Source organism: Oncorhynchus gorbuscha, unplaced genomic scaffold, assembly GCF_021184085.1.
Source record: "Oncorhynchus gorbuscha isolate QuinsamMale2020 ecotype Even-year unplaced genomic scaffold, OgorEven_v1.0 Un_scaffold_601, whole genome shotgun sequence".
NCBI lineage: Eukaryota > Metazoa > Chordata > Actinopteri > Salmoniformes > Salmonidae > Oncorhynchus > Oncorhynchus gorbuscha.
Genome location: NW_025745438.1, coordinates 203,346 through 223,658, shown reverse-complemented (window position 1 = coordinate 223,658; position 20,313 = coordinate 203,346). Strand labels below are relative to the sequence as shown.

The following is a 20,313-nucleotide window of genomic DNA, read 5'->3' as shown; positions in this document are numbered from 1 at the left end:
TTACTATAAGAATTAAAACTAAATTGCATAGTGACTGTAAAATAAGCTACATTAAAGGTAGACTCAGCAAAACGATGCCACAAGCAGCACCGCAGATATTGCAATGAGCGAGATGCAAGACTTCACTCTCACACAGTCACTCACAGTATTTGTGCAAAGGGTATGCTTCATGCTCTTCCAGCATGGTAGCCATGGGACCAAAACATTGGAGAAGTTTAGCCTCGCGGTTCAACGTTCTTGGTTATTGCGGAAATAAAATTACATTTTATTGGTCACATACACATGGTTAGCAGATGTTAATGCGAGTGTAGCGGAGTGCTTGTGCTTCAAATTTCGACATTGCAGTAATATCTAACAAGTAATCTAACACATTCACAACTACATTATACACACAAATGTAAAGGGATGGATAAGAATATGTACATATAAATATATGGATGAGCGATGGCCGTGCGGCATAGGCAAGATGCAGTAGATGCTATAGAATACACTATATACATATGAGATGAGTAATGAGATATGTAAACATTATTAAAGCGGTGTTATTTAAAGTGACTAGTTCTGCCTTTATTAAGTCCATGTTATTGACTCACTATGCTGTTTACTTTGTGCATATAGCCTACATCATATCACTGAAACTACCTTTAAACTCAGAATATGCTATTATGTTCTTTTGAATGTTTTGTTTCCTAATTCCTGCCTACAGATATGTTAGACCATGTAAAATTACAAAACTACAAAATGCGTCATTGTTGGATTCTTCTAAAGTAGGTCTACCTCAAGTCCTGGCCGTGTGTTAACTTAATTTAAACTATTAACACTTAATAAATGACTTACTAAATAAATACCCTGTTCCTTCCCCCACCAGCAGCGTAGCTACTAGTCCCAGGGGACCCCTCAAGGAGGTATACTGACAGTAGGGTACATTGCTTTATAAAATAAGCAACAACCACCTAGACCAATTCCAGGATTTAATTCAATCATATACATTTGCCATGTTTTGTAGGGTTAAATAATGCTTATAGTGTTAAATAATGGGATGTTCACATAATTTTCCTTTGTATTTTATTGATTCATCTGCAGGAACAGTCGCACCCATGGCCCTCACGCTAGCGCCGCCTCTGCCTACATAATATGTTAAGGAATCCCTAATTATCTTTCCGTCCTCCCTAAGTGTGCACTTGTTCACTTTCCTTCACTCCCACTAGCCCATGACTAGCCCAATCCAATGGTACATTTTCACAACTCGAAGCACAAAAATATGTTTCAAAACACTTAGGCCTTTTTCAATTGATTACTTTAGAAAATATTTCCTGTCATTTGTTAATCCATTTTACTATAATTTAATCAAACTGCTAAAAACTGATCTACAAAACCAAAATTATAAAGTGTCAAGTTTACGAACATATAAAATATATATAAAAATGAAATTTGAAATAATGGTGTAGTGTACAATGTACTGCTGAAATCCTTGGGTGGTAAATTACGGTTTATTCCACTCATTTTCTGAATGTTGTTGATTTTTAGATGTGGCTGCTGTTACAGTAACAAGTCACATAGAAAAGTGGATCTTAAACAATGTTACATGGGGCGGAAATTGCACCAGGCAACACCCATACCTTTTTACTGTAGGTTTCTACTACATGCCACAATACCCCTATAACTGATGGTTTCTTCCATGTATGTGTAACGGATGTGAAACAGCTAGCTAGTTAGCGGTGGTGCTCGCTAAATAGCGTTTCAATCGGTGATGTCACTTGCTCTGAGACCTTGAAGTAGTGGTTCCCCTTGCTCTGCAAGGGCCGCAGCTTTTGTGGAGCGATGGGTAACGATTCTTCGTGGGTGTGGTGGTTCGTGCCCTGGTATGGGCGAGGGGACGGTCTAAAGTTATACTGTTACAAATGTACTGTATAAGAATACTGAAACTATGAGACTGAGATTTTTCTCAACATGCTCCAAAAGTGGGATAACGAGCAGCAATAGTTCTGGTGTTTAGGTTTTGTGTCACTGGTTATTTGAACCAATCATGATTTTGCAGGTGTTACCATCTGTCACATTTCGGAAGGGAGGGACATTTAGCCCGTATCTTGAAAGAGGGGTGGAGCTTCTCATTCCGGTTCTTCTCCTTGTTCTACCATCTCTTAATCTCTCCACTTATGAACCCAGAACTTAAGCGAGCAGTTGACTAATTATGTGACACTTAACCCAGAATTTAACTAAGATTAACTCGGGTGAAAGATGTTCAACTCCAATGAATGCTCAATCAAACATTCTGAACATAAGACGGGGCATTCCAAGTGTTATCAATTTTGAAATTTGTAAAAAAAAAAAAAATATATATATATATATATATATAAACCACTTCCATCTGAAATATTTGGCAAAGTGATTGAAAATGTTGTGGAAAGTAGTGATCAGTGACACACTTCAGGAGAAATGCGATATTACAAGTATGCACCAATCAATCAGAGATTTAGAGAGATTTAAAGTAATCAAATGTTTGGTCTAATGATATTCTATGTACAATTCTTCCTGTGGTCACCAGGACAGAGCTAGTCCGTCCCCTTCCAACCTGCCGGAGTCCCCTGGTCACAACTCTCCTGGTAGCGCCTTACTGCTGGATCTGAAGAGGGTGTCTGTGTGGCTGGTCGACTGCAGGAAAACACCAGGGCAGAGTGGAATTGTGAGAGAAGGACACGAGGAGGGAGATGAAGATTTGATTTCATCAAGTAAGAACAATGTGGTGTGTGGATGAGATTACAAATCTGATTCTGCATTTCTGTTAATTCATTGATAAACAGTAAACACTCAGTGGCCAGTAAATTGTCGCTCCAGTTTCATGAATGGAGGGGGTTGTACCTAATAAACTGGCCAATGAGTGAATATTGATAAGGGCAGCAGGTAGGTTAGTGGTTAAGAGCGTTGGGCCACTAATAAAGGTTGCTGGTTCAAATCTCTGAGTCGACTTGGTGAAAAATCTGTCTGCCCTTGAGCAAGGTACTAAACCCTAATTGCTCCTGTAAGTTGCGCTGGAGAAGAGAGTCTGCTATATAACAAACACATTTTTTAAATATAGTATTTCTTTATGGACCTATATTTCCAAAAGATAGTTATTCAATGTCTTTGTTTCACAGGGGACAGCACTAACCATTCTCTCAGTTGGAGGGGCTTGTCATCTGCAGACCCTCAACAACATTGTGTTGCTGACGAGACAGAGAAGTGTCTCTATAGACCAGAGCACCCCAAGAAACACCAGCAGAGATGTATAGGGAAGAAACCTCAACACTGCTGCTCTGACTGTGGGAAGAGTTTCACTAGCAGGAGTGATTTCATTATTCACCAGTGGATTCACACCCGGGAGAAACTGTACTGCTGCTCTCAGTGCGGGAAGAGTTTCACTGCTTCTAACGTCTTCCAATCTCATCTGCAAATTCATGCAGGGGAGAGGCCTTACCCCTGCCTTGATGGTGGAAAGAGCTTCAATCAGTCAAGCAACCTGACTACACACCAGCTAACACAAACTGGAGTGAAGCCTTTTATCTGTGATCAGTGTGGAAAGAGCTTTGCGGTGGCTTCCACCCTGAGTAGACACCAGGTTACACACACTGGAGAGAAGCCTTATAGCTGTGAACAGTGTGGGAAAAGCTTTGCTGTAGTTTCCTCCCTGATTAGACACCATCGAACACACACTGGAGAGAAGCCTTATAGCTGTTATCAGTGTGGAAAGAGCTTTGCTGTATCAGAAAAACTAACTATACACCAGCGAACACACACAGGAGAGAAGCCTTATAGCTGTGATCAGTGTGGGAAGAGCTTTGCTGTAGTTTCCTCCCTGATTAGACACCATCGAACACACACTGGAGAGAAGCCTTATAGCTGTTATCAGTGTGGAAAGAGCTTTGCTCTATCAGAAAAACTAACTATACACCAGCGAACACACACAGGAGAGAAGCCTTATAGCTGTGATCAGTGTGGGAAGAGCTTTGCTGTAGCTTCCACCCTGAATAGACACCAGCTAACACACAGTGGAGAGAAGCCTTATAGCTGTGATCAGTGTGGGAAGAGCTTTGCTGTAGTCTCCTCCCTGATTAGACACCATCAAACACACACTGGAGAGAAAACTTATGTCTGTCTATGTGGGAAGAGCTTTGCTCTAGCTTCCACCCTGACTACACACCAGCGAACACACACTGGAGAGAAGCCCTATAGCTGTTATCAGTGTGGCAAGAGCTTCAGTCAATCAGTACACCTGAATACACACCAGCGAACACACACAGGAGAGAAACCTTACAGATGTGACCATTGTGGAAAGAGCTTCAGTCAATCAGTACACCTGAATACACACCAGCGAACACACACCGGAGAGAAGCCTTACAGCTGTGATCATTGTGGAAAGAGCTTCAGTCAATCATTAAACCTGAAAACACACCAGCTAACACACACTGGAGAGAAACATTAGATAGACATACAGTACCAGTCAAAAGTTTGGACACACCTACACATTCCAGGGTTTTCATTTTTTGTATTTTCTACATTGTAGAATAATAGTGAAGAGATATAGTGAAGTGACATATAGTGAATAATAGTGAAGACAGAAACTATTGACATAACACATATGGAATCATGTAGTAACCAAGAAAAATGTTAAATAATTCAAAATATATTTAAGATTCTTCAAAGTAGCCGCCCTTTGCCTTTGACAGTTTTGCACACTCTTGGCATTCTCTCAACCAGCTTCATGAGTTAGTCACCTGGAATGCATTTCAATTAACAGGTGTGCCTTGCTAGATGTTCATTTGTGGTATTTCTTTCCTTCTTAATGCCTTTGAGCCAATCAGTTGTTGTGACATGGTAGGGGTGGTATACAGAAGTTAGCCCTATTTGGTAAAAGACCAAGTCCATATTAGGGCAAGAACATCTCAAATAAGCACAGAGAAACAACAGTACATCATTACTTTAAGACATGGTCAGTCAATATGGAATATTTCAAGAACTTTGAAAGTTCGCAAAAACTTGCACTTAAATCTGATTGATTTCAACTGGTCTAATGTCCATTGCTCGTGTTTCTTGGCCCAAGCAAGTCTGTTCATCCTATTGGTGTCCTTTTATTAGTGGTTTCTTTGCAGCATTTCGACCATGAAGGCCTGATTTCACGCAGTCTCCTCTGAACAGAGAAGGTTAAATTAAAGTTTTAAATAAAAAATACAAATACAAAAACAGTTGATGTTGAGATGTGTCTGTTACTCGAACTATGCGAAGCATTTATTTGGGCAATAATTTCTGAGCCTCGTAACTCTAATGAGCTTTTACTCTGCAGCAGACGTGAATCTGGGTCTTCCTTTCCTGTGGCGGTCCTCATGAGAGAAGCTCATCATAGTGCTTGATGGTGTTTGCGACAGACCGTATACACTTTTCTTATTTGAGCTGTTCTTGCCACCATATGGACTTGGTATTTTGCCAAATAGGGCTATCTTTTGAATACCACCCCTACCTTGTCACAACACAACTGATTGGCTCACACGCATCCAGGTGACTACCTCATGAACCTAGTTGAGAGAATGCCAAGAATGTGCAAAGCTTTCATCAAGGCAAAGGGTGGCCACTTTGAAGAATCTCAAATATGTTTTGATTTGTTTAACACTTTTTTTGGTTACTACATGATTCTATATGTGTTATTTCATAGTTTTGAGGTCTTCTTGTTAAGATGGCGCCGAAAAAGATGGCTGACGTTTTACATGCCCGTAACCAATTATACAATTTTTTTTTTTTTTTTTGCATTTGTAACTTATTTTTTAACTTATTTTGTACATAATGTTACTTCTACCATCTCTTATGACCAAAAAATAACTTCTGGACATCAGAACTGGGATTACCCACCACGAACTGGAAGAAGCTTTTTCCTTTAACAAGTCACACAAGAAAGATATACTGTTCTCCCGGGAACAGGCCCATTTCCCCATCATTTGCGTGAAGAAAAGACGGAAAAGAGGACGCATAACGGGGTGCCTTTTAAGAATCTGTAGGGAAGCGAGTAAACTTCCACTGTGATCAATTCTATTTGCTGGCATGCAATCATTGGAAAATAAAATTGATGTCCTACGATTATCCTACCGACAGGACATTAAGAACTGTAATATCTTATGTTTCACCGAGTCGTGGCTGAACGACAACACAGATAATATAGAGCTGGAGGGATTTTCAATGCACCGGCAGATCAGAGAAGCTACGTCTGGTAAGACTAGGGGTGGTGGTGTGTGTCTTTTTGTCAATAACAGCTGGTGCGTGATGTCTAATATTAAAGAAGTCTCGAGGTATTGCTCGCCTGAGGTAGAATACCTTATGATAAGCTGTAGACCACACTATCTACCAAGAGATTTCTCATCTATATTATTCATAGCCGTCTATTTACCACCACAGACCGATGCTGGCACTAAGACCGCAAAAAAAAAAACACTCTAAGGCCATAAGAAAACAAGAAAATGCTCACCCAGAAGCGACGCTCCTAGAGGCCAGGGACTTTAATGTAGGCAAACAAATCAGTTTGGCCAAACTCTTACCAGCATGTCACATGTGCAACCAGAGGGAATACAACTCTGGACCACCTTTACTTCACACACAGAGGTGCTTACAAAGCTCTCCCCCGCCCTCCATTTGGCAAATCCGACCATAATTATATCCTCCTGATTATATCCTCCCGATTCCTGCTTACAAGCAAAAACTAAAGCAGGATGTACCAGTGACTAGATCAATATGGAAGTGGTCAGGTGAAGCGGATGCTACGCTTACAGGACTGTTTTGTTAGCACAGACTAGAATATGTTCCAGGATTCATCCAATGGCATTGAGGAGTATACCACCTCAGTCATCAGCTTCATCAATAAGTGCATCGATGACGTCGTCACCGCAGTGACTGTAAGTACATATCCCAACCAGAAGCCATGGATTACAGGCAACATCTGAATTGAGCTAAAGGCTAGAGCTACAGCTTTCAAGGAGCAGGACGCTAATCCGGACGCCTATAAGAAATCCGGTGATGCCCTCAGACGAACCATCAAACAAGCAAAGCGTCAATAAAGGATTAAGATTGAATCCTACTACACCTGCTCTGATGCTCGTCGGATGTGGCAGGGCTTAAACTCTTACGGACTACAAATGGAAACACAGACGCGAGCTGCCCAGTGCTGCGGGCCTACCAGATGAGCTAAATGCTTTTTATGCTCGCTTCGAGGCAAGTAACACTGAAGCATGCATGACAGCACCAGCTGTTGTGGATGACTATGTGAAAATGCTCTCGGTAGACGATGTGAGCAAGACCTTTAAACAGGTCAACATTCACAAAACCGCGGGGCCAGATGAATTACCAGGACGTGTACTCAAAGCATGCGTGGACCAACTGGAAAGTGTCTTCACTGACATTTTCATCCCCTCCTTGACTCCTTGACTGAGTCTGTAATACCTACATGTTTCAAGCAGACCACCATAGTCCCTGTGCCCAAGGAATCAAAGGTAACCTACCTAAATGATTACCACCCCGTAGCACTCACATCGGTAGCCATGAAGTGCTTTGAAAGGCTGGTCATGGCTCGCATCAACAGCATCCTCCTGGATATCCTAGATCCACTCCAATTCGTATATCGTCCCAACAGATCCACAGATGATGCAATCTCAATCGTACTCCACACTGCCTTTTCCCACCTGGACAAAAGGAACACCTATGTGAGAATGCTGTTCATTGACTACAGCTCAGCGTTCAACACCATAGTGCCCATGAAGCTCATCACTAAGCTAAGGACCCTGGGACTAAACGCCTCCCTCTGCAACTGGATCCTGGACTTCCTGATGTGCTAACCCCAGGTGGTAAGGGTAGGCAACAACACGTCCGCCACGCTGATCCTCAACACGGGCCCCTCAGGGGTGTGTACTTAGTCCCCTCCTGTACTCCCTGTTCTTCCACGACTGCGTGGCCAAACACGACTCCAACACCATCATTAAGTTTGCTGACGACACAACAGTGGTAGTCCTGATCAACAAGGAGACAACCTATAGGGAGGAGGTCAAAAAACTGGCAGTGTGGTGCCAGGACAGAAACTTCTCCCACAATGTGAGCAAGACAAAGTAGCTGATCATGGACTACAGGCAAAGGAGGGCCGAACAGGCCCCCATTAACATCAATGGGGCTGTAGTGGAGCGGGTTAAGAGTTTCAAGTTCCTTGGTGTCCACATCACCAAAGATCTATCATGGTCCAAACACAGTTGTGATGAGGGCACGACAAATCCTATTCCCCTCAGGAGACTGAAAAGATTTGGCATGGGTCCTCAGATCCTCAAAAGGTTCTACAGCTGCACCATCGAGAGAATCCTGAACTGTTGCATCACCGCCTGGTATGGCAACTGCTCGGCATCTGACCGTAAGGCGCAACAGAGGGTAGTGCCTACGGCCCAGTACATCAATGGGGCCAAGCTTCCTGCCATCCAGAACCTATATAATAGGTGGTGTCAGAGGAAAGCCCATAAAAGTGTCAGACTCCAGTCACCCTAGTCATAGACTGTTCTCTCTGCTACCGCACAGCAAGCAGTACCTGAGCGCCAAGTCTAGGTCCAAGAGGCTTCTAAAACAGCTTCTACCCCCAAGCCGTAAGGCTGCTGAACAATTAATCAAATGGCCACCCATCTATTACATTGACACCCCCCTCATTTGTTTTGTACACTGCTGCTACTCGCGGTTTATTATCTATGCATAGTCACTTCACCCCGACCTACATGTACAAATTACCTCTAACCTGCACACTGATTCGGTACTGGTACCCCCTTTATATAGCCTCGTTACTGTTATTGTTTTTGTGTTACTTTTTTACAAGTTTTTACTTTAGCTCATCTTCTTGAACTGTACTGTTGGTTAAGGGCTTGTAAGTAAGCATTTGATGTCCAGGTCTGCACTTGTTTTCGGCGCATGTGACAAATTAAATTTGATTTGATTCTTTATTATTCTACAATGTAGAAAATAGTTTAAAACAACAACCTTGAATGGGTAGGTGTGTCCAAACTTTTGACTGATACTGTATGTGGGAAGAGCTTCGTTCATTTAGGGCCAATGAGAAAACACAAGCATGACATATTTCATCTCCCTCCTATCCGGACCGTTCCAGATCCCTAAATAATGGATCAATAGAAAACATCTAGTGAACAGTCATATCCATCTCCCATTCTTAAACAGTTGCCTCAGTCTGATCACCATGGTAACCTCTGTGGAGCATAATATGCAGCTCTGATCTAGGATCAGGTCTCCCCTGTGTCTATGTAATATCGCACATTTGTGATTTGAGTGGATAAATGTTATCATAGATGTCACAGTGAACCTGTGTGTGGGGGGATAATCTTTCATATACTCATGGTACTATTGTCATTAAATCTCACGCGGAATAAGGTTTCAACAATAGGTATGTATATATTAATGTATTCAATTGATCAATAAATTCAATCCATTGTATTCTAAACATGAATATATCACTTCAATGTTATATTTTTATTATAATAACAAACAAATCTAAATTGACTTATGTTCCTAAAACTAATCAATATTATTTTGGATAATAATATCCATGAGGTCCAGGCATGAACTATGTATACTGTGTCTTGTAACAACGGTTAATGTAATAACTTTTCGATTTACAATGTAATAAAACCAGTAAATGTAATGTCTTGTTGGTTAATATGATAAAATGTGGAATTGTTATAGTATAACTTTTTCCATTTAATGTAATAAGTTACGTTATCAGTCAGGTGAGTAACAACTTTTGTGATGAATAACATAATGACTTCAACCGATCATGTAAAAACACCGAAATCAATGTTTTAATGTGTTAATTTACTAATGTTAATGCACATACCACACTCCACCAAACACAAATCTAGCGCAGCGGTAATCAGTCCGGTATTTACGAGGCTAACCTTACTGGGCCTCAGCCAATAGAAATATGGACTCTTGAAGAGAACCTTGTAAAGTGATGTTAGGATATATACAGTTGAAGTCGGAAGGTTACATACACTTTGGTTGGAGTCATTAAAACTTGTTTTTCAACCACTCCACAAATTTGTTGTTAACAAAGTATAGTTTTGGCAAGTCAGTTAGGACATCTACTTTGTGCATGACACAAGTCATTTTTCCAACAATTGTTTACAGACCGATTAATTCACTGTATCACAATTCTAGTAGGTCAGACGTTTACATAGTATACAAGTATAAACACCATGGGACCACGCAGCCTTCATACCGCTCAGGAAGGAGACGCGTTCTGTCTCCTAGAGATGAACGTACTTTGGTGCGGAAAGTGCAAATGAATCCTAGAACAACAGCAAAGGACCTCGTGAAGATGCTGGAGGAAACGGGTACAAGAGTATCTATATCCACAGTAAAAAGAGTCCTATATCGACATAACCTGAAAGGCCGCTCAGCAAGGAAGAAGCCACTGCTCCAAAACTGCCAAAGAAAAGCCAGACTATGGTTTGCAACTGCACATGAGGACAAAGATTGTACTTTTTGGAGAAATGTCCTCTGGTCTGATGAAACAGAAATAGAACTGTTTGGCCATAATGACAATCGTTATGTATGGAGGAAAAAGGGGGAGGCTTGCAAGCCTAAAAACACCATCCCAACCGTGAAGCACTGGGGGTGGCAGCATCATGTTGTGGGGGTGCTTTGCTGCAGGAGGGACTGGTGCACTTCACAAAATAGATGGCATCATGAGGGTAGAAAATTATGTGGATATATTGAAGCGGCATCTCAAGATATCAGTCAGGAAGTTAAAACTTGGTCGCAAATGGGTCTTCCAAATGGACAATGACCCCAAGCATACTTCCAAAGTAGTGGCAAAATGGTTTAAGGATAACACAGTCAAGGTATTGGAGTGGCCATCACAAAGCCCTGACCTCAATCCTATAGAACATTTGTGGGCAGAACTGAAAAAGCATGTGTGAGCAAGGAGGCCTACAAACCTGACTCAGTTACACCAGCTCTGTCAGGTGGAATGGGACAAAATTCACCCAACTTATTGTGGGAAGCTTGTGGAAGGCTACCCGAAACGTTTGACCCACCTTAAACAAATTAAAGGCAATGCTACCAAATACTAATTGAGTGTATGTAAACTTCTAACCCACTGGGAATGTGATGAAAGAAATAAAAGCTTATAAATCCTTCTCTACTTTTATTCTGAAATGTCACATTCTTAAATAAAGTGGTGATCCCAACTGACCTAAAACAGGGACTTTTTACTAGGATTAAATGTCAGGAATTGTGAAAGACTGAGTTTAAATGTATTTGGATAAGGTGTATGTAAACTTCCGACTTCAACTGTTTCAAAACAATCCAGATGTCTTTGTTCCAGTGTTTTTTTAAGTTCTAATGTAAAAAAAAAACTATATATCAAAACTATTTTATTTTAGACAGATGATATTGGGATTACTCTGAATATAACACATGGACATTTCCTATGGGCGGATATGGAAACATAGAATATCCTGTGATAGCCCTATGTGGACATCTTGTTTTCTGAATATGACGACAAATACTGACAGTAGGCCTACATTGTATATTTTAAGCTCTAGACTGAGGTCTTGATATGCTAAATAAGGACAATTTCTGATGCTTATTTGCGCGGAGGATATGCTCAATACTTTGACTAATATTAACTCCATATCATTCTTCGACACGAGCTACCATTGTTGTATTACTTCCGCATAAAGACGCGCGCGCACACCAGCTAACAGAAGCCCCGTAACTGGTAGCCTAGCAACAGAAATCACCTATTTTCAATGGTCGTTTTCTTTATTTGGGCGCAACAAATTAGTGTATAAACGCTGGGTGGTCGAACTGACATCTGGAGAAACAATTTGAGGTGTTCAAATAAGTTAACCGGTACTTTTAAATACTCTCAATGGCCAATATAAAGCATCAACAATCCAGGGTTTATATACATAATTATTTTAGGCGATTCCTAATTATTTCTCCCTGGTTCTGACTTGACCTGCTTGTTTCGCATTGCCTTGTTTCATCAATCTGTGTGCGATGAGCTAGTAGGCTACTTGGCTGAAATTACCACCGTGGTTTCTTTTCTCCTGCTGTTCAAATCAAACTAATATGTGGAAGATCACACGTGAAAACTGGACCTAAACATTTAAAACACCACAATAGGTATACTATTAATAAAAGTCAACCAAACTTACCCGATCCATCGTGGAAGCTGACGTTACTGTATTCTTTATAAAAAATAAAATGCTACAGTTACTTTCTTAGTCACAGCGTTCAGATAAAGAAAAGCTCGACCACAACTTCATAAATATCAAAACTCCATTTAAGTTGTGACAAATTAACGTCTCATTTAGACTAATCTTACATCCTGCAAAAACCGGTTGAATTATATTTGGTTTGAAAACTAGTTAGAGGATGATAACAAAGTACTTCCTGTTGATGCTTTTCAGCTTCTTCTGTGGTGTTTAAAAGGTGCCGCCACCTACTGTATATAGTCATCAACACCTCTCTTCAAGTGGGTGAGGCGGTTTAGGGAGTCATTATGCTAGAAAATACTTTTGTATTATATCATGAATCTATTTAAACTGTACATGACATGTTTCACTGTTTAAGTATCATCCTGAATGATAGTAAATGCATTATGTCCACGTGTGGTTGTATTGTTTTTATATTTGCGAATAAAATCTAAAATCACAAATCTAAGGTATTTATAGAAACAACAAAAACATCTTAGATAGAGAAATTATTTGCTATTGTCTTTCAAATGAGCTCATGGCAAGATGCCTTTATAGGGCGTGTAGCGGTTCTCTGAATGGAAGACGCAAAAGCGTCCCGCCAAGGGCTTATAGCGGTTTTAGGAGTGCAGACTAAGAAACTTATATTCGATCAAATAAACCTCACATAACAAATAAGCCATTCGTTTTTTATTGACCAAATTCAACACATTTTCATTGACCTCCACACAAAACTCCTTGCCTGGTCGATCGAAAAAACACCACCTACTGGAGGGCGACAGATTTTCCCTCGAGTTGGGCCTCTCTCTTCGCCTCTTTCTGTGACAACGTTCTCTTCGAGCGTCCAGATATTTTGTATTGGCTGAGGCCCAGTAAGAGTGGCCTCGTAAATAAAACACCGATTAGCGCTGCGCCATCCTTAAAGTGAAACAGTAAAGTCCGATGTATGTTCAATCCGACGTTTGCAGTGGCCATACAGCATTTAAGGCGATGCAACCTTGGCAGAAGTCAGGACATTCATACTTGCTGCGCTTCACCGAGCAGAGCTGTTGTGAAGGAAGGGGTCTTCTTCTTTGGTATTATGACCGTCTGCAAACAATTGTTACTTATGCAGGACTCCAAATGATTTGTCTATTTATCAGCCTACTATTCCGTAATGAATAGAAATAATAACAGGGCAGAAATTCATGACACTTTCTGTATATGTTCATACAAGTGACCACAGGAAACTTTGAAGTTTAGAGTTTTAATTTGGTTTGCAACCCGGAGGCGGAGTTCAGTTTATTGTTATTTGCAGTTTCCCAATCCTCCTTCTTCTTGCCCGACCGAGCCCCCTGTCTCATTGAATATAAGAACTACCGATTAATTGTTATTTCATTTTTTTTAAATCAATGTGTCTATAACTGTGTGCTTGTTTGTGTAAGAGTACAAGGGCATAGGTTTGTGTGTGTGGGTTTGTAATTGGTGGAGGGTGGTATGTGCATTAACATTGGTGAAGTAACACATTAAACATTGGTTTAGGTGTTATTAGATGATCGGTTTAAGTTATTACATTATTCATTAAAAACAGTTGTTACTTGATACCAATAACTTATTACATTAAGTGGAAAAGGTTATTAGACAACATTTCAACATATTAACCAACAAGATGTTACATTTACCAGTTTTATTACATTATAAATCTAAAAGTCATTACATTAACCGTTGTTACAAGACACAGTATGCAGAGATCTTGCCTTGAACTCATGGAAATAATTATCCAATATATTATGGATTATATTTAGGAACATTTTAATCAATACAGATTTATAAAATACAACATTTAAGTGATAACTTCTTGTTTAGAAGATAATTGGATTGAATGTATTGATCAATTGAATACATGAATATAAACCTGTTGTTGAAACATTATTCTACATAATGACATTTAATAATAATAGTATCATGAGTATATGAAAGAAGATACAATTATCAACATCCCCCCACAGGTTCACTATGACATTTCCTATGATAACATTTATCCATTTAGATCAATGTATTGATATTACAAAAACAGGGAGACCTGATTCTAGATCAGAGCTGCATATTATGCTGCACAGAGGTTACCATGGTGATCAGACTGAGGCAACTGTTTAATAATGGGAGATGGATATGACTGTTTACTAGATGTTTTCTACTGATCCTGCATTGCTTGCTGTTTGATGTTTTAGGCTGGGTTTCTGTACAGCACTTTGAGATATCAGCTGATGTAAGAAGGGCTATAGAAATACATTTGATGTTATCCTTTATTTAGGGATCTGGAAACGGTGCCAGAAGGGAGGAGATGAAACACAGCTATAAGGCTTTTCCAGCGTGTATTTGCTGGTGTGAATTCAGGTTATCTAATTACAGCAAGTTTGTGCTTTCTGTTTCTTTCTCATTGGCCCTAAATAAACAGAGCTTCACTGGTGTGAATAAAGGGTCCATAACTGACTGAAACGCTTCCCACACTGATCACAGATATAAGGCTTCTTTCTCACCAGTGTGTGTTTGCTTGTGTGATTTCAGGGCCCCTGACTGATTAAAGCTCTTTCCACAATGATCACAGCTAATAAGGTTTCTCTCCAGTGTGTGTTCGCTGGTGTCTAGTTAGTTTTTGTGATTGAGCAAAGCTCTTTCCACAATGATCACAGCTAATAAGGTTTCTCTCCAGTGTGTGTTCGCTGGTGTGTAGTCAGGGTGGAACCTGCAGCAAGCTCTTCCCACACTGATCACAGCTATAAGGCTTCTCTCCTGTGTGAATTCGCTGGTGTGTAGTCAGGGAGGAACCTGCAGCAAAGCTCTTCCCACACTGATCACAGCTATAAGGCTTCTCTCCTGTGTGTGTTGCTGGTGTAAATTCCGGTTTACTGATTGAGAAAAGCCCCTTCCACACTGATCACAACTATAAGGTTTCTCTCCTGTGTGTATTCTGTGGTGTGCAGTCAGGTGGGAAGCTGATTGAGAAAAGCTCTTCCCACACTGATAACAGCTATAAGGCTTCTCTCCAGTGTGTGTTCTGTGGTGTGCAGTCAGGGAGGAAGCTAGAGCAAAGCTCTTCCCACACTGATAACAGCTATATGGCTTCTCTCCAGTGTGTGTTCGCTGGTGTGAATACAGGTTATCTGATTGAGCAAAGCTCTTTCCACAATGTTCACAGCTATAAGGCTTCTCTCCTGTGTGTATCCGCTGGTGTCTAGTTAGTTTGTCTGATTGAGCAAAGCTCTTTCCACAATGTTCACAGCTATAAGGCTTCTCTCCTGTGTGTATCCGCTGGTGTGTAGTTAGTTTTTCTGATCGAGCAAAGCTCTTCCCACACTGAACACAACTATAAGGCTTTTCTCCAGTGTGAATTTGCTGGTGTGTAGACAGGGAGGAAGCTACAGCAAAGCTCTTCCCACACTGACCACAGCTGTAAGGCTTTTCTCCAGTGTGAGTTCGCTGGTGTGTAGTCAGGGAGGAAAGTATAAGAAAGCTCTTCCCACACTGACCACAGCTGTAAGGCTTTTCTCCAGTGTGAGTTTGCTGGTGTGCAGTGCAGAAACTCAGTAAAGCTCTTTCCACACTGACCACAGTTATAAGGCTTCTCTCCAGTGTGTATTCGCTGGTGTCTAGTTAGTCTATCTGATACAGCAAAGCTCTTCCCACACTGATCACAACTATAAGGCTTCTCTCCTGTGTGTGTTCGCTGGTGTATAGTCAGGTTTCCTGACTGATTGAAGCTCTTCCCACACTGATCACAACTATAAGGTTTCTCTCCTGTGTGTGCTCGCTGGTGTGTAGTCAGGCTGACTGAATGATTGAAGCTCTTCCCACACTGATCACAACTATAAGGCTTCTCTCCTGTGTGTACACGCAGGTGTGTAGTCAGGCTGCCTGAATGTTTGAAGCTCTTCCCACACTGATCACAGCTATAAAGCTTCTCTCCTGTATGAATTCTTACATTAGATTTGAAGTTGTTAGATGCAGCAAAACTCTTCCCACACTGATCACAATGAATAATGAAGCCACTCCTGCTAGTGAAACTCTTCCCACAGTCAGAGCAGCAGTGGTGAGGTTTCTTCCCCGTGTGTCCCTGCTGGTGTTTCTTGAGATGCTCTGATCTGGAGAGACTCTTCTCTGTCTCGTCAGCAACAGGATGTTGTTGAGGCTCCCCAGATGATAAGCCCCTCCCATTGAGAGAACAACAGTGTATGTCCCCTGTGAAACAAAGACATTGAATAACTGGGTTTTGGAAATACAGGTCCATATATAGTATTATTTTTGTAAAAAGTATTTGTTATTTAGCAGACGCTCTTATCCAGAGCGACTTACAGGAGCAATAAGGGTTAAGTACCTTGCTCAAGAGCAGACAGATGGTTTTACCTTGTTGGCGCAAAGATTCAAACCAGCAACCTTGCGATTACTGGCCTTAACCACTAGGCTACCTGCATCCCTCTTCAATAAATACACTATGGTCAGTTTATTAGGAACACCTCCATTCACAAAACTGGATCGACAATTTTCTGGCCACTGAGTGTTTACTGTTTATCAATCAATTAACAGAAGTTGCAGAAGCAGATTGTGTTCTCATCCACACACCCCATTGTTCTTACTTGATGAAATCAGATCTCCCTCCTCGTGTCCTTCTCTCACAGTTCCACTCTGCCCTGGTGTTTTCCTGCAGTCGACCAGCAGCACAGACACCCTCTTCAGACCCAGCAGTAAGGAGCTACCAGGAGAGTTGTGACCAGGGGACTCCGGCAGGGTGGAGGGGGACGGACTAGCTCTGTCCTGGTGAACACAGGAAGTATTGTACATAGAATATCATTAGACCAAACATTTGATTACTTTAGTCTAAATCTCTGATTGATGGCTGCATCCTTATAATACCTCCTTTCTCCTGAAGTGTGTCATCGTTCACTACTTTCCACAAATGTCATGTATATTTCACTTTGGCTAATTTTTCAAAATAGAAATGGAATATTTTTTACAAAATGTAAAAACGTATAAAACTTGATGGTAGAACAAAGAGCAGAACAGAAACGAAAAGCTCCACCCCCTCTTTCAAGATGTAGATGTCGCCTCCCCTTCCAACGTGTGAAAGATGGTAACACCTGCTAAATCATGTTGTTCAAATAACCAGTGATGAAAAACCTAAACACCAGAACTACTGCTGCTAGTTATCCCACTTGGAGAATGTTGAGAAAAATGTCAGTCTCATAGTTTCAGTATCCTTATACAGTAAATACATAGAAGAAACCATCAGATATGTGGGTATTGTAACATGTAGTAGAAACCTACAGTAAAAAGGTATGGGTGTAGCCTGGTGCAATTTCTGCCCCATGTAACATTGCTTAAGATCCACTTGTCTTATTACTGTAACAGCATCCACATTTAAAACTGTCAACATTCAGAAAATGAGTGTAATAAACTGTAATTTACCACCCAAGTATTTCAGCAGTACATTGTACACTACATCATTTCAAATTTCATACAAACACGGGCCAAAAAAAAAAAAAAAAAAAATATGGTATGTAAACTTGACACTTGATAATTTTATTTACGTAATTCCGCTTTTAGCAGTTTGATTAAATGATAGTTAAATGTATTGTTAACAAATGACAGGAACATCGTTGTACTTACAGTTACGAAAATCTACAACATACTTATGACAATTGTACCAAAGAGAGAAAAAAACATCATTGGATTGATGGAGTCATGTGATAGTGGGAGAATCCACCATATGTTTTATAACAGCCATTTCCTTTCAAATCAGTGAAGGGAAGTGAACAAGTGCACAGTTAGGAAGGAAGGAAAGATAACTAGGGATTCCTTAACATATTATGTAGGTAGAAGTGGAGCTAGCGTGAGGGCCATGGGTGTGACTGTTCCTGCAGATACACTCAATCCCAGTGAAAGTTGCACCCCTGATTTTTGGTATCTTTTAGTTGTCACTGTAGAAAACTAAATTAGATGATGTTGAAGTTGAAATGGTGCTTTAACAGTGGAGGAAGCACCTCAGGCCCTACACCCAAACAAGGGCACTGCGTTCATCCACCTCTGGCCTGCTCGCCTCCCTACAACTGAGGAAGTACAGCTCCCGCTCAGCCCAGTCAAAACTGTTCGCTGCTCTGGCCCCCCAATGGTGGAACAAAATCCCTCACGACGCCAGGACAGCGGAGTCAATCACCACCTTCCGGAGACACCTGAAACCCCACCTCTTTAAGGAATACCTAGGATAGGATAAATTAATCCCTCTCACCCCCCCCCCTTAAAAGATTTAGATGCACTATTGTAAAGTGACTGTTCCACTCGATGTCATAAGGTGAATGCACCAATTTGTAAGTCGCTCTGGATAAGAGCGTCTGCTAAATGACTTAAATGTAAATGTAAATGTTTACTTTTCAGTAACTCTAAATCAATAGTTGTTTAGTTTCCCGAAATGTCAGAAACATTCACTTGCTCGACCATTCTGAAGGTCATGTAACTGTTACATGCAACATTCTTTGAACTTAACAGGACAGATGTTGCTCTCTAGTTCTATGATGTAACAAAGGTCTGGTTGAATGTATTCTGCCACTGTCTTCTTGTCTCAGCTGAGTCAAGGCATATGAACTAACAGGTTATAACAATGCAATTATCACCACATGTAATATGGCTATTTTTCTGGCTTTCTTCCCTGGTGATTTTTACCTACACACCGCTACTGCAAGTTGTAGCTTTGGCCTCATTATTTCTCCATGGTTCTGACTTGACCAGCTTGTTGCGCATTGCCTTGAATCAATCTGTGTGTTTTAGGCTAGTAGGTTACTTTGCTGAAGGACAAAATATCCCACGTGTTTATAACCACCATTTTGTCCAGCTGTTCAAATGGAACGAATGGATACGGAAGATCAAAGATGATTAAACTAGACATGTTATACACCACAGTAGGAAAACTATTAATAAGTCGACATAACTTACCCGATCCATCGTTGAAGCCGTTCTTTCTTCAGCGTTTCTTCAAATAAAAAACGTGACAGTAAATCTGTAGCTCGCCTACACTAGTTACTTTCTTTGTTACCGCGTTCAGATAAAGCTAGACCAGAACAAACGTACATTTAAATATCAACACTCGACTTACATTGTGACAAATATATGTCTGATGTAGCCTAATCTTACTTCAGAAAGACCCTGGATAAGATTGTAATCTATTAAAGTCAATAAAACGACCAACACACTATTCACCCAAAATACTGTTGTCGTCTACCTCTAACCCAGAGTCTGTTGGAACAACGTCCTCTTCCGAGATTCCAGGTAGTTTTAATTGTCTGAGGCCCAGTAAGTGTAGCGTACAAAAATACCAGACAAATTACAAGCTATACGTGCTGCGAACCATGCAGCATTTACAGCAATGCAACCTCCGAAGTAGTCAATGTGTTACAAGCATTTCGCTACACCCGCTATAACATCTGCTAAACACAAGGATGTGATCAATAAAATTGGATTGATTTATAATTCTTCCACTTTACAGACCAGATCCAGAGATGTTGAGAAGGAAGTGGTCTTCTTCTTCTTTACTGTTATGGCGGTCCGCAAACAATGACTATAGATGCACGCCCCCACCTAGTGTGTTGGCTGTGTATCAGCCTACTATTCTGTAGTATGAATTCATTACACTTTGTGAAAAACCAACTAACCCTACACCCATTAAAACCTCATCATTATTCCACTACTTTGGCCCTCTGATTCAACACCAGACCAGCAGACTGGGAGGACGGGATATTATCCTTCAAAACACCTTGTAACTCTGCAGTAAAATATTGTACACCCAAGCACTTCTCAACAGCTGCCACCACAACATCTATCCACTGTGTTTTACATTCTATTACTGCGGTACAGTTGACAACCATGGCCATGAACTTGGCCAAAACTTACTGAAGCATGTTATTCCTGTCACTCTCTATTGACCTCCGCCTAATCACAGGGATCCTCTTAGGATCCTTCACCCTGGACCCATCTTCCTCTACTACTCTCTTCACTCCCTCAGCATACAACACCTTCTGCACTACTGTGA

General features: G+C 40.9%; 1 protein-coding gene and 1 pseudogene across 1 annotated transcript; one reads left to right on the top strand and one right to left on the bottom strand.

The window, feature by feature from the left end:
- The window catches only part of LOC124019013, a 25,113-nt pseudogene extending 5,307 nt beyond the window's left edge, over window positions 1-19,806 (bottom strand).
- Window positions 2,504-4,549, top strand: LOC124019017 (zinc finger protein 2 homolog). The gene is made up of 2 exons (XM_046334359.1): window positions 2,504-2,729; window positions 3,135-4,549. Exons 1-2 carry the CDS (start codon window positions 2,519-2,521, stop codon window positions 4,457-4,459), a joined length of 1,536 nt encoding a protein of 511 aa, XP_046190315.1. The 5' UTR covers window positions 2,504-2,518; the 3' UTR covers window positions 4,460-4,549.
- Window positions 19,807-20,313: the final 507 nt, after the last annotated feature.